The sequence below is a fragment of the Bufo bufo genome, chromosome 2 (genome assembly GCF_905171765.1).
Source record: "Bufo bufo chromosome 2, aBufBuf1.1, whole genome shotgun sequence".
Classification (NCBI taxonomy): Eukaryota; Metazoa; Chordata; class Amphibia; order Anura; family Bufonidae; genus Bufo; species Bufo bufo.
Window position 1 is genome coordinate 264,988,123 of NC_053390.1, and position 15,870 is coordinate 265,003,992.

Consider the following 15,870-nt stretch of genomic DNA (forward strand, 5'->3'; position numbering starts at 1 on the left):
GTGTAAAAAAAAGCCATTTTTTTTGTCACCTTACATCACAAAAAGTGTAATAGCAAGCGATCAAAAAGTCACATGCACCCCAAAATAGTGCCAATAAAACAGTCATCTCATCTCGCAAAAATCATACCCTACCCAAAGTAATCGCCCAAAAACTGAAAAAATTATGGCTCTCAGACTATGGAAACACTAAAACATGATTTTTTTGGCTTCAAAAATGAAATCATTGTGTAAAACTTACATAAATAAATAAAAAGTGTACATATTAGGTATCGCCGCATCCATGACAACCTGGTCTATAAAAATATCACATGATCTAACCTGTCAGATGAATGTTGTAAATAACAAAAAATAAAAACTGTGCCAAAACAGCTATTTCTTGTTACCTTGCCTCACAAAAAGTGTAATATAGAGCAACCAAAAATCATATGTACCCTAAACTAGTACCAACAAAACTGCCATCCCGTAGTTTCTAAAATGGTGTCACTTTTTTGGAGTTTCTACTCTAGGGGTGCATCAGGGGGGCTTCAAATGGGACATGGTGTAAAAAAAAAACAGTCCAGCAAAGTCTGCCTTCCAAAAACCGTATGGCATTCCTTTCCTTCTGCGCCCTGCCGTGTGCCCATACAGCTGTTTACGACCACATATGGGGTGTTTCTGTAAACTACAGAATCAGGGCCATAAATATTGAGTTTTGTTTGGCTGTTAACCCTTGCTTTGTTACCTGGGAAAATGGATTAAAATTGAAAATTTGCCCAAAAATTGAAATTCTGAAATTTCATCTCCATTTGCCAATAACTCTTGTGGAACGCCTAAAGGGTTAACGACGTTAATAAAATCAGTTTTGAATACCTTGAGGGGTTTAGTTTCTTAGATGGGGTCACTTTTATGGAGTTTCTACTCTAGGGGTGCATCAGGGGGGCTTCAAATGGGACATGGTGTAAAAAAAAACATTCCAGCAAAACCTGCCTTCGAAAAGCCATGGCATTCCTTTCCTTCTGCGCCCTGCCGTGTGCCCATACAGCGGTTTACGACCACATATGGGGTGTTTCTGTAAACTTCAGGATCAGGGCCATAAATATTCAGTTTTGTTTGGCTGTTAACCCTTGCTTTGTAACAGGAAACAAATTATTAAAATGGAAAATCTGCCAAAAAAGTGAAATTTTGAAATTGTATCTCTATTTTCCATTAATTCTTGTGGAACACCTAAAGGGTTAACGACGTTTGTAAAAGCAGTTTTGAATACCTTGAGGGGTGTAGTTTCTAGAATGGGTGGTTTCTATTATGTAAGCCTCGCAAAGTGACTTCAGACCTGAACTGATCCCTTAAAATTGGGTTTTTTAAAATTTCTGAAAAATTTCAAGATTTGCTTCTAAACTTCTAAGCCTTGTAACATCCCCAAAAAATAAAATATCATTCCCAAAATGATCCAAACATGAAGTAGACATATGGGGAATGTAAAGTAATAACTATTTTTGGAGGTATTACTATGTATTATAGAAGAAGAGAATTTGAAACTTAGAAATTTGCAATATTTTACAAATTTTTGGTAAATTTTGTATTTGTTTATAAATAAAAATGAAATTTTTGACTTCATTTTACCAGTGTCATGAAGTACAATATGTGACGAAAAAACTATCTCAGAATGGCCTGGATAAGTTAAAGCGTTTTAAAGTTATGAGCACTTAAAGTGACACTGGTCAGATTTGCAAAAAATGGGCAAGTCCTTAAGGTGAAATAGGGCTGAGTCCTTAACCGCCTCCAGACCGCCTAACGCAGGATCGCGTTCTGGAGGCGGCAGCCCTGCGCAGAGTCACGCATATATGCGTCAGCATGGGTATATGTAAAATGACACCCCAAAACACATTGCCCAACTTCTCCTGAGTACGGCAATACCACATGTGTGACACTTTTTTGCAGCCTAGGTGGGCAAAGGGGCCCACATTCCAAAGAGCACCTTTAGGATTTCACCGGCAATTTTTTACAGATTTTGATTTCAAACTACTTACCACACATTAGGGCCCCTAGAATGCCAGGGCAGTATAACTACCCCACAAATGACCCCATTTTGGAAAGAAGACACCCCAAGGTATTCTGTGAGGGGCATGGCGAGTTCCTAGAAATTTTTATTTTTTGTCACAAGTTAGCGGAAAATGATGATTCTTTTTTTTTCTTACAAAGTCTCATATTCCACTAACTTGTGACAAAAAATAAAAACTTCCATGAACTCACTATGCCCATCACGAAATACCTTGGGATGTCTTCTTTCCAAAATGGGGTCACTTGTGGGGTAGTCATACTGCCCTGGCATTCTAGGGGCCCTAATGTGTGGTAAGTAGTTTAAAATCAAAATCTGTAAAAAATGGCCGGTGAAATCCTAAAGGTGCTCTTTGGAATGTGGGCCCCTTTGCCCACCTAGGCTGCAAAAAAGTGTCACACATGGGGTATTGCCGTACTCAGGAGAAGTTGGGCAATGTGTTTTGGGGTGTCATTTTACATATACCCATGCTGGGTGTGAGAAATATCTTGGCAAAAGACAACTTTTCCCATTTTTTTTTATACAAAGTTGGCATTTGACCAAGATATTTCTCTCACCCAGCATGGGTATATGTAAAATGACACCCCAAAACACATTGCCCAACTTCTCCTGAGTACGGCAATACCACATGTGTGACACTTTTTTGCAGCCTAGGTGGGCAAAGGGGCCCACATTCCAAAGAGAACCTTTAGGATTTCACCGGCCATTTTTTACAGATTTTGATTTCAAACTACTTACCACACATTAGGGCCCCTAGAATGCCAGGGCAGTATAACTACCCCACAAGTGACCCCATTTTGGAAAGAAGACACCCCAAGGTATTTTGTGATGGACATAGTGAGTTCATGGAAGTTTTTATTTTTTGTCACAAGTTAGTGGAATATGAGACTTTGTAAGAAAAAAAAATCATCATTTTCCGCTAACTTGTGACAAAAAATTAAAAGTTCTATGAACTCACTATGCCCATCAGCGAATACCTTAGGGTGTCTACTTTCCGAAATGGGGTCATTTGTGGGGTGTTTGTACTGTCTGGGCATTGTAGAACCTCAGGAAACATGACAGGTGCTCAGAAAGTCAGAGCTACTTCAAAAAGTGGAAATTCACATTTTTGTACCATAGTTTGTAAACGCTATAACTTTTACCCAAACCATTTTTTTTTTACCCAAACATTTTTTTTATCAAAGACATGTAGAACAATAAATTTAGAGAAAAATGTATATATGGATGTCGTTTTTTTTTTTGCTAAATTTTACAACTGAAAGTGAAAAATTTCATTTTTTTGCAAAAAAATCGTTAAATTTCGATTAATAACAAAAAAGTAAAAATGTCAGCAGCAATGAAATACCACCAAATGAAAGCTCTATTAGTGAGAAGAAAAGGAGGTAAAATTCATTTGGGTGGTAAGTTGCATGACCGAGCAATAAACGGTGAAAGTAGTGTAGTGCAGAATTGTAAAAATTGGCCTGGTCATTAAGGGTGTTTAAGCTAGGGGGGCTGAAGTGGTTAAGGGGTTAAACTTTTTTTAAAAACGTTTTATTTAATAACTATTAGCCTCCTTAAGGGCTAGAACCCTTGTCATATTCGCCCTAATAGAACTTTATTAGGGTGAATAGGACTTTACAATCTCCCTGCTGCCCTGTGCTTTGTGCACACAACAGCAGGGAGCTGACCATGGCAGCCAGCCTCTGATGTGCCCCCCAGCCTCTCATGTGCCCATCAGCCCCATGATCCGCCCCCAGCCTCTCATGTAACCCCCAGCCTCTGATCAGCCCCCCAGCCTCTGATGTGCCCCCAGCCTCTCATGTGCCCCCCAGTCTCTCATGTGCCCCCCAGTCTCTCATGTGCCCCCCAGCCTTTCATGTGCCCCCCAGCCCCTGATCCGCCCCCCAGCCCCTGATCCGTCCCCCAGCCTCTCATGTGCCCCCAGCCTCTGATCAGTCCCCCAGCCTCTCATGTGCCCCCCAGCCTCTCCCTCTTATCAGCCCCCTCTGGTAACTCAAACTGTCACGAGTGTGACTGATCCAGACAGGTCTGGGAGGAGAAGGTCGCAGCGACTTGCTACTCGCGATAGCTTGTGAGTTTGCTCCGTGGTTCAGGGTATGTCATCCAGGTTTTGCCTTGTGAACCTTTTTGTCCTGACTGGGAGTTTGTAGGCATCCTTCTCAGGTGAGTCCTGTCTGCCACTCCCAGATACTATATTAGTTTCAGTTTCACTTGCAGTCATTGCCAGATATAGTCCTTACTTCCAGTGCTACTCTGACCTTTGAAGGAGATCGTTTGATGGTGTTGCTGTGGAGCTCTTGTCCGGCGTGGACGGTCGTGTTTGGGATCGCCTTCTCTGCTCGTGACTGGATAAGTCTATCTCTGCTGTTGTTTGTTTGTTGCTGTCTTCCCCTGTTGTTTTCCTAGACGTGAGTGATGGTGACTAGCGCTCCCATCGGCCTTTCCCCAGTCCAGTCTTGTTAGGGCGACTGAGGGTTTAGGCATCCTGCTCGCCGCACGGGTTCACACCCCGTCTAGGGTATCAGGGCAGACAGGTGCCAGCTTAGGGTTAGTCAGGGGTGGCCATTCTATTTCCCATCCGTAGATAAGGGTCCCCCTTCCCCTCCGTCTGGTGCGACACGACTGCTGCTGGGATAGCGGTCGTGACACAAACCCACCCCTCCCTCCCCAGTATTAATCATTAGTGGCAGTGGCCACAGGGTCCCCCTCCACCCCCCATCATTAGTGGCAGTGGGCAGTTCTGATCGGAGTCCCAGCAGTGTAATGCTGGGGCTCTGATCGGTTACCATGGCAGCCAGGACGCTACTGAAGTCCTGGCTGCCATGGTATGTTAGTGAGCAGCATTATACTCACGTGCTCCGTGGCCGCCGGACGCTCCTTCTTCTCATAGGTCTGTGCGGCGCATTGCTATGCTATAAGTATTAGCAATGCGCCGCACAGACAGAAGAAGGAGCGACCGGCGGCCACGGCGCACGCGAGTACAATGCTGCTCACTAACATACCATTGCAGCCAAGACTTCAGTAGCGTGACTCCTGGCTGCCATGGTAACCGATCGGAACTGCCCAATGCCACCAATGCAGAGACTGAAGAACATTCCCGGCTTCCGACCTCTGACAGGACGCTGTGATCCGTGCGATTAACCCCTCAACTTAGGGGTCAATTACGGCGGATCGCAGCGTGCAGTCATAGGGGCCGGGATATGGCCGGCACATTCATTGGTGGCGCAGTGGCCACAATCCCTCCCCTCCTCCTCTGTTCTCATTGGTGGTCAGCGGCAGCCGCGCACAGTGGGCAGGGAGGGACTCCCTCCTTCTCCACTGTGCCGTCTCAGGAGAACATGGTGCGCGCCGAGAGCGCGATCATATCGCAGTCCGGCGATATAGTCGATATGCACAAAATCCATATCGTGGCACAAATTTATATTGCATATCGCCTATATCGCCCACCCCTAACTCCAAGCATCTCTGTTCTGAGAAATGTAGGATTAATGGGGCTATCCCATGATTAATCTAAAAAATGAAAATCAGACCGCATATACTACATTACAGTCTCTTTATAACAAAGTTACAGAAAAAGAACCAGCGCTGCTGATATTGGCGGTATAGACAGTGGTAGTTGAAGGATGGTACTAAGCATATGCATCTACTTCAGAGGTGGACAGAGAAGTAAGGAAAAGAAGAAATGGTAGGTGGTTTGAAAAATGTAGAATATTTTTCATCCGACAACCTGCTTAAAGAGGACCACCACAAAATGCAATACAGTCTGAAGGCAGCATATTATAGAGCAGAAGGAGCTGACCGGTTGATGTATATTTTTGTATCTTTTGTATTTTTTTTTTATAAATATATAAATTTCAGGTTTTCGGAATCTTTCCCTGCAAATATATATCTCACTCTGCTCAGCTTCTTTTGCTCTTTAACATGGTGCTTTCAGATTACATTGTATTTTGTGGTGAGAGGCCCTCTTTAAAGCTAGCCATACACCGATTTTGATCATCCACTATGTAGATGTGGCCAGTCAGTCATCACTCGGATTGTTCATGTGAATCATCCCATCAATATGCCGCACTAAACTGTCCGATTAGGAAGACAGTTTTATAAAAAATAAAAAAAATAACACAGCAGAGTAGGCTTGAGAAAAATTGCAAATGCCATACAGTTGTACAATTGTGGTCAAAAATTTTGAGACTGACACAAATTTGGGTTTTCACAAAATTTGCTGCTTCAGTTTTCATGGTGGCAATTTGCATTATCTCTGGTTTGGTAGGAAAAGTGATCAGATGAATTGCAATTAACTGCAAAGTCATTCCTTGCCATGAAAATTAACTTAATTAAAAAAAGCCTCCGCCTAGCAGTGTGCAAATTTAAACAAACATCCCTTGCCCTGCGCGATTCAGCGCATTGCAAGGGGGAGCGTCTGAGCATGAAATGGTCCTATGCTCTACTCATTCCTGGTGAATAAGTGCAGATCGGGTTGTGTCTGGGATCAGCTATGAACCCAGACAACCCCTTTAAAGAAGGACAAGGCAGCTGATATCACGCTGTCATACTGATTGAATTAGAAGAGAAGAATGGTTGCTTGAAATCGTTGTCTTCTTCTGTTAGGCATCATAACCTCCAAGGAAACAAGTGTAGTCATTATTGCTTTGCATCCAAAGGATGTTGCTGCAAGCTGCGGTTTTGTGTCCGGTATAAAAACGAAAAAAACGGATCCGTCACTTAAAACAATGTGAGTCAATGGTGACAGATCAGTTTTTTTAGGAGCCTAAACAACCGGATCTGTCACCCATTGACTTTTAATGTATTTAGTGGCAGATCTGTTTTTTTCTGTTTTGATTTCACACAACCGCATCCTAACGGAACGGATGCACCCTGATGTGCAAAATCAAAACGTATCCGTTTAATTCCTCTGCCGGATCTCAATACCGGAATTAATAACGCAAGTGGGAAACAGGCCTCATTTGTGTTTTAGGATGCGAGTGGTTTTGTTCACATTGCTGTGTTCCAGGTTCAGTCTCATGAAACTAAAATTGAATTATCATTGAAGCTTATAAACTAGAATTTTTTTTTGCTAATGGCAGCCAATCAAATGACTGTGTTTTCTATCCAATTTTCTAAAAATTGAAGATGAAATGTTGCTGCAACTTCACTTTTTGTCTGGTCCTTTTAATAAATGAGGCCATTGTCTGTATTATTTGCTTTGTATAGATGGTTTTAGCTGTTATTAATATTCCTGCTTTCCTCTTATTTGTTACTACAGTCATCAGCCATTGCTGTGAAGGCATTTGGAGGAAAAGTGGTGGACAACTCTATTCTCAGCAAGGAAGAATTTATCGAGAAAGTTCGTCAGAGCAATGACGCTTGTAAAAATGGAGACTTTCAGCTGGCCATTGAGCTGTACAGCGAGACGCTGCAGGTTGATCCACAGAACTGTATACTGTATAGTAACCGGTCGGCCGCCTACCTTAAAACTGCGCAGTATGAGAAAGCTTTAGATGATGCCATTAAAGCACGACTGCTGAATCCTAAATGGCCAAAGGTATGTCTGTTGCATGTTTCAGATGTAAATACTTCTGTGCACTGTACTTTAGGATATAGACACATCTGGAAGAATTTTACTAGAACTCAGTACCACACATGAGATTTTTGTAATCTAGGAACTCTATACTACCAATCAGCAGGACACATAACCTTCTGGAGATGATGGGTGGCTCCTCAGTATTACATGTGGAAAGTATTAGGCCCCTTTCACACGGGCGAGTATTCCGTGTGGATGCGATGCGTGAGGTGAACGCATTGCACCCGCACTGAATACCGACCCATTCATTTCTATGGGGCTGTTCACATGAGTGGTGATTTTCACGCATCACTTGTGCGTTGCGTGAAAATCGCAGCATGCTCTATATTCTGCGTTTTTCACTCAACGCAGGCCCCATAGAAGTGAATGGGGTTGCGTGAAAATCGCAAGCATCCGCAAGCAAGTGTGGATGCGTTGCGATTTTAACGCACGGTTGCTAGGAGACGATCGGGATGGAGACCCGATCATTATTATTTTCCCTTATAACATGGTTATAAGGGAAAATAATAGCATTCTGAATACAGAATGCATAGTAAAATAGCGCTGGAGGGGTTTAAAAAAAAATTATTATAATTTAACTTACCTTAGTCCACTTGATCGCGATGCCGGCATCTCCTTCTGTCTCCTTTACTGAACAGGACCTGTGGTGAGCATTCATTATTGGTCAAGGACCTGTGGTGACGTCACTCCGGTCATCACATGATCTTTTACCATGGTGATGGATCATGTGATGACCAGAGTGACGTCACCACAGGTCCTTGACCTGTAATGAATGCTCACCACAGGTCCTGTTCAGTAAAGGAGACAGAAGGAGATGCCGGGCATCGCGATCAAGTGGACTAAGGTGAGTTAAATAATAATTTTTTTTTTTTTTTTAACGCCTCCAGCGATGTTTTACTAAGCATTCCTTATTCAGAATGCTATTATTTTCCCTTATAACTATTTTCCCTTATAACTATGTTATAAGGGGAAATAATACAATCTACAGAACACCTAACCCAAACCCGAACTTCTGTGAAGAAGTTCGGGTTTGGGTACCAAACATGCGTGATTTTTCTCACGCGAGTGCAAAACGCATTACAATGTTTTGCACTCGCGCGGAAAAAATCGCGGGTGTTCCCGTAACGCACCCGCACATTTCCCCACAACGCCCGTCTGAAAGAGGCCTTAGTGTTTACGGGTGCCAGTAAAAAAATAATGCTAACTGCTAGTAATGCTTGTAATTGCAATCCCCAAAACAGCTCATATTGTCCACCTTGCAGTCTCCCCATTACCTGCCTCAGAGTAGCATCTACTACCATCATGGACAACTGTTTCTCGCCCTCTTTCCCTAACCTTCTCAGCAGGGCATCCCTTTTCTCAAGTAGACACCATAGCCTGACCTTTCTCATTCCCCCCCAGTAGTCATAGCAGGACATTTGCTTTACTTTATTTGTAAATTCCACATTTGAAGTTCACTTCTGTGATATGTCTTCTTATGGTTGGAATTCACATACGAGTATGATCCCGCCAATAACTGGCGGCTACATTGTTTCCTGTTTCGGCTAAAATGTACAGTATGCTGACAGACCGGTGCATGAGGAGCTTACTGTACTGACATCACGTGACTGACGGCGATCTCGATATGAGATAAAAGGAGGACTGTCAGTCAGTGAGTGAGACTTCTCTCTGGACCTGTCAACATAAAGTCTGCAGGGATGGAAATCAATATTTTGTGTGACCATTACTTGTGTCTACCAGCTCCCCTTACCTTATAAAATGGTTTTCTGACATTTCACTACCTAGGATAGGTAAACAGTATGTGATCGGTGGGGGTCCCACACCCGGGACTCCCACGATCAGCTGTTTGAGAAGACACGCAGCGGCCTTCTCCCTGATTACCAAGCACAGCGCCGTACATTTTACAATTCTACTGGTACCAGCTCCATAGAAGTGAAAGGGGCTGAGCTGCGCCTAGGCCATTTGACTGATGAACGTGTCGTCACTGGCCTAGGAAAAGTTGTGAGAAGGCTGCAGCGCTACTGCGACCGCCAGTGCCTTCACAAACAGCTTGTGGGCGGGGGTCCCGGGTGTCGGACCCCCACCGATCAGATACTGAACCTGTCCTGAGGATAGGTCATTAGTAACAAAATGTCGGAAAGCCCCTTTCTGAAAGTGGGTGTGTTTTCTTATGTAAATTAATCTCTAGACAGATTTACTATTGCGACAATTTAAAAAAGTCACAAAAAAACTGCGCAAAAAATTGCGCAGTTTCACTCCAGTGAGGACCATGCTCATCTTATGCGACTTTTGTAAAGCTGCTTACTGAAGGATAAACTGCTACCGTCAAATCACATTTATCACAGTATTAAAGGACCATTAATAAATCTGACTAAGGCCTCTTTCACACTTGCGTTGTCCGGATCCGGCATGTACTCCACTTGCCGGAATTACACTCCGGATCCGGAAAAACGCAAGTGTACTGAAAGCATTTGAAGACGGAACCGTCTTCCAAATGCGTTCAGTGTTACTATGGCACCCAGGACGCTATTAAAGTCCTGGTTGCCATAGTAGTAGTGGGGAGCGGGGGAGCGGTATACTTACAGTCCGTGCGGCTCCCGGGGCGCTCCAGAGTGACGTCAGAGCGCCCCATGCGCATGGATGACGTGATCCATGTGATCACGTGATCCATGCGCTTGGGGCGCCCTGACGTCACTATGGAGCGCCCGGGGAGCCGCACGGACGGTAAGTACACTGCTCCCCGCTCCCCACTACACTTTACCATGGCTGCCAGGACTTTAGCGTCCCGGCAGCCATGGTAACCACTCTGAAAAAGCTAAATGTCGGATGCGGCAATGCGCCGAAACGACGTTTAGCTTAAGGCCGGATCCGGATTGATGCCTTTCAATGGGCATTAATTCCGGATCCGGCCTTGCGGCAAGTGTTCCGGATTTTTGGCCGGAGCAAAAAGCGCAGCATGCTGCGGTATTTTCTCCGGCCAAAAAACGTTCCGTTCCGGAGCTGAAGACATCCTGATGCATCCTGAACGGATTACTCTCCATTCAGAATGCATTAGGATAATCCTGATCAGGATTCTTCCGGCATAGAGCCCCGACGACGGAACTCTATGCCGGAAGACAACAACGCAGGTGTGAAAGAGCCCTTAGCCAAAAGTGACTTTGGTCATATGTAAAAGTGGAGTAAGATGTAAGTGTAATGATAAATCTGGCTTTGTGTTTGCAACTTTCTAAAAACCACCAACCCTGCACTGCCTTTACCACTTTTCTGAATAGGAGGTGTGATGGGGAGGGAGCGGGGCCACATCTTATTATACGCCAGGTTTCTACGAGTTTAGGCGCAGGCACAGGACTCACTGCTTAGCCACTGTCTGGTCCTGTCAATCAAAGCAGCGGCAGGGGCTGGCCACAAAAAGTTGCAACAAGAGCCTCGGATCAACAAAAGAAAACCAGCACTTTAATCAGGTGGACTACAGGTATGTGTCTATGCAAACAGTCTATTTTTATAAATCTTTGAAATTATAGGGGGGAATTTATTACGCCCTGCACTCCTGAATTCTTGTTTCAAAAAGTCACAAAATAGGGTTTTTGCACTTTTTTTGTGGTCCCTTGCACAGAATGTTGCAACATTTTGCTTTTCATGCCACTAACTCCAGTTTTGAAATATTGGTAAGAAAATGAGTGTGGTTAGCTATGTTAACCCCTTAAGTACCAGGCCCATTTTTGGTTTTGAATTTTCATTTTTTCCCTCTCACATTCCAATAGCCATAACTTTTTTAATTTTTCACTCATATAGCCATATGAGGGCTTATTTTTTGTGTGATTGTGTGTATTTTTAACCCTTTCACTACCAAAGGTTTTTCCATTTTTGCGTTTTCATTTTTCTTCCCTATCTTCCTTAAGCCATAACTTTTTTATATTTCTGTTCACATAACTGTATGAGGGCTTATTTTTTGCTGGACAAATTGTACTTTCTAATGACACCATTAATTATGGCATATAATGTAGTGGGAAGCGGTAAATAAATTCCAAATGGGGTGGAATTGGAAAACAAATGCAATTCCTACACCGTTTTATGGGTTTTGTTCCCACTGTTTCGTTTGCGGCAAAACTGACCCATGCCCTTCATTCTCTGGGTCAGTACAATTACAGCGATACCACATATGCATACCTCCCAACCATCCCGGATCCGGCGGGACAGTCCCAGATTGCAGAGGCTGTCCCGCTGTCCCGGTACCAGGGAGCTATGTCCCGCTTTCTGGCCGCTGTCCCTGCTTCCATAGGAAGCAGAGACAGTTGCCTGTGTATTATGATGAAGCAGAGAGCTGGCATCAGCTCCCTGCTCCATCATTCCTCCCAGCGCCCAGCAGTCAGCCTCGGCTCCGCCTCCTCCACAGACCAGAGCAGCGGATGTCCTGCTAGGAACAAGGTAAATATGTGTTTATTTTTTTTTACTTTCTGTGAGGGGCATATAACAGGGCATATTACTGGGGGCACAGCTGGACATATTACTGGGGGTACAGCTGGGCATATTACTGGGGGCATAGCTGGGCATATTACTGTGGGCACAGCTGGACATATTACTGTGGGCACAGCTGGGCATATTACTGTGGGCACAGCTGGGCATATTACTGTGGGCACAGCTGGGTATATTACTGGGGGCACAGCTGGGCATATTACTGGGGGCACAGTTGGGCATATTACTGGGGGCACAGCTGGGCATATTACTGGGGGCACAGCTAGGCATATTACTGGTGGCACAGCTTGGCATATTACTGGGGGCACAGCTGGACATATTACTGGGGGGACAGCTGGACATATTACTGGGGGGACAGCTGCGCATATTACTGGGGGCACAGCTAGGCATAAATCTGTGAGGGGGCACAATGTGAGCATAAATACTGTTCGGTGGCATAAAGGGGGAATAATTACTATGTGAGGCATTAAGAGCACTGGTTGGGATTAGGAGCATAGTTATGTTTTTGGTGGAGTTAGAGGCGTGGCCTAGTGCAGAAAAAAAAATCTGCGCGCCACACGATTTGAATTTTTTATTTTTTTTACATCACCATTTTCTGACCCCCATAACTTTTTTATAGTTATATCTACTGAACTGTGTGGGGGCTCATTTTTTGCGGGTCAATCTATAGTTTTTATTGATACCATTTTGGAGTTTGTGACTTTTTGATCACATTTTATAAAAATTTTTGGGGTAATAGAAGCAATGAAAAAATGGCAAATTGGACTTTTTTTTTCCGTTACGCCATTCGCCGTATTGGAAAAATATTTTTATATTTTAATAGTATGGGCATTTTTGGTAACGGTGATACCCATGGTGTTTATATTTTTTGTTATTTAGGTATTTATTTTTTTGTTATACGGAAAGGGGGGTGATTCAAATATTTTTAGTTTTGTATTTTCTATTTTTTTTTAACAATTTTTTTAGATTTTTTGTAATGATTTTCAACAATCATGTATTTTTAAAATTAGTTTATTACTGTCTATTTCTCATTTCTTATGTTGTCCTGCTATTTGGTGGCAAAAATAAGAATTGCAGCATGAATGCTGTGGGTCTCTTCAGCGAGTCGCAGTAATTAGTCACAGGTCTCTGCTGTTTCCAACAACAGAGACCTGCAGGCCATGAAGCCCACTGCAGGACGCCATGTTTACACATTGCTCCAGCGCAGTACATGTACGGCGCTGGTAGCGAACGGGTTACGGGTACCATTTAATTTACCATGTCTGTTATTGGAAAATGGGGGAAAAATTATTTGTGGGGTTTAATTGAAAAAAAACTACACATTTCCACCAAGGTTTTGGGTTTTTTGACACCACGGTGTTCAATGTACACTAAAAATGACATGATGTCTTTATTGTGCTACTTTTATAATAATCCCCTGAGGGATGTTTTGATCCCTTGTCCCATTTACCCTAAGGCCCCTTTCACACGGGCGAGATTTCCACGCGGGTGCAATACGTGAGGTGAACGCATTGCACCCGCACTGAATCCGGACTCATTAATTTCTATGGGGCTGTGCACATGAGCGTGGATCCGTAAAACACATACGGACGTCTGAATGGAGCCTTACAGGGGGGTGATCAATGACAGGGGGGTGATCAGGGAGTCTATATGGGTGATCACCCCCCTGTCATTGATCACCCCCCTGTAAGGCTCCATTCAGACGTCCGTATGTGTTTTACGGATCCATGGATCGGATCCGCAAAACACATACGGACGTCTGAATGGAGGCTTACAGGGGGGTGATCAATGACAGGGGGGTGATCAATGACAGGGGGATGATCAGGGAGTCTATATGGGGTGATCAGGGGTTAATAAGTGACGGGGGGGGGGGGGTGTAGGGTAGTGTGGTGTTTGGTGCTACTTATTACAGAGCTGCCTGTGTCCTCTGGTGGTCGATCCAAGCAAAAGGGACCATCAGAGGACCAGTTAGCAGGTATATTAGACGCTGTTATCAAAACAGTGTCTAATATACCTGTTAGGGGTTAAAAAAATCGCATCTACAGCCTGCCAGCGAACGATCGCCGCTGGCAGGTTGTAGATCCACTCGCTTACCTGCAGTTCCTGTGAACGCGCGCACACATCCTCAATGCGCCTGCGCCGATGACGTCACATCTACACCCGGCGCAGGCGCACTGAGGAAGGAGTGGCTGAGCGAGCGTCCTCCTCTCAGTGCGCCTGCGCCGAATGAAGACGGGTACGGTGCAGGCGCCAGATTTTGAATGCAGACAGGGCCAGCCAGAGAATGAGCGCGTTCGCTGGCCCTGTCAATCAACATGAGGAGGGGGCATCATTATGAAAGGAGGATGCGGCTGCTTCCAGCAAGTAGCCGCCCTACTTGCTGGTAGACAGGTAATTTGCATATGATAAAAGTCAGTTTTTTTAATTAACTACTGAACCAAAATGATTAATAACATTATGTATTGATATATCGCAGTATAGGAATTATAAGTAGCCAAAAAAAAAAAAAAAAGACTTTAGTGGGGTGACATAAGCCCTTTAAAGTGGTATTATACCTACTATAAATGGAAAAATAGAAGCTCTTTGCGAACATTTTTGATCAAACGTGTGTCGGGTCCATCTACCAGGCGTCAAGGTGGCTGCCGCAGATGGGTACCTAATACTAAGATAAGGCCTCTCTTGGACTTACCTAAGCCTACAATTTTCAGGGCAGTGTAGGAACTAGCTACATTTATACTCTGCTCAGAAGCCCCAGGCAGATGGGCGTTGCTCAGTCTAAAAGAGGCGCTACCCTCAATATATACTACAAGAAAATTTAGACTAGCACATTCATATTCATAGTCACAGGTGCATATCCATCAAGCAAACATGGTTGGTAAAAAATGACACACGTTTGATCAAAAAATGTGAGCAAAGAGCTTCTATTTTTCCATTTATAGTAGTATAATACCACTTTAATCTAGAATGATCCCCATTTCTCAGCTCTATTGTTTGTATGTGAAATGTTGTACAGACATTTTTTTTACCAACCTGCTATATTGTACAGTCAGTATGGAGTGGGATCACTGCTGCAGCCTCCTCCATATATTACCTCAGCCACCGTGATGTATCGGTACTTCACGGTGGATGAAGGGGTTAATAAGTTTCACTCTGTCACAAAAAAAGTCTCAAAAAGTCTCAATGTCACTTCAGTTGGTTGGGGGGGGGGAATCTGGAAAACTTGAATAGCATTCCTAGACCAAAGATGTGCCTAATTTAACAAAGGGGGCGGGGGTGGGGGGGGTCATTTATCAATGTGTTTACAATAGTGGCATAAAAAGGTTGCAAATGATGGCACTTGCCATATTCACAGCATCATTTCCAACTTTTTGAATTTCTTGCCACTTTTCTAAAGTGGTAAGAAAGGAGGGCAGGGCTTAGCCGGAGTGGGCAAGGCAAGTGATGTAGACTTCAGTTTCTGACACATGGAGGGCCAGAGATGCGACTAATTTATTAAGAGGCTTCTATTCACATTGAGCCATTTTCAATCATTCCTGGAGAAGCCTTTTACTCAATCTCACTGTCTGCTGTAACAAACTCTAAAAAATGTTGAGGGGGAATAAAGTGGTCATCAGAAGATGATTACATGTAGCTACCACTAGATTGTTCCCCATGATAGTAGATGACTTGTCTACAGTAGATATGAAAGCAACACATGGGACATTTTCATGCTGACGTCTCTGGTCAGTTGGCCTCAGGGCATGGTGAGAGCATCCTCTAGTGATCCATCTTTATTCTTCAC

At 43.9% G+C, this 15,870-nt stretch overlaps 1 protein-coding gene across 1 annotated transcript in view; it reads left to right on the top strand.

Moving 5' to 3' along the window:
* The window catches only part of TTC28 (tetratricopeptide repeat domain 28), a 639,226-nt gene that overhangs the window by 83,031 nt on the left and 540,325 nt on the right, over window positions 1-15,870 (top strand). The window contains exon 2 of the mRNA XM_040416538.1: window positions 7,299-7,577. Coding sequence (XP_040272472.1) covers window positions 7,299-7,577 — 279 coding nt within the window. The remainder of the gene's footprint in view (window positions 1-7,298; window positions 7,578-15,870) is intronic.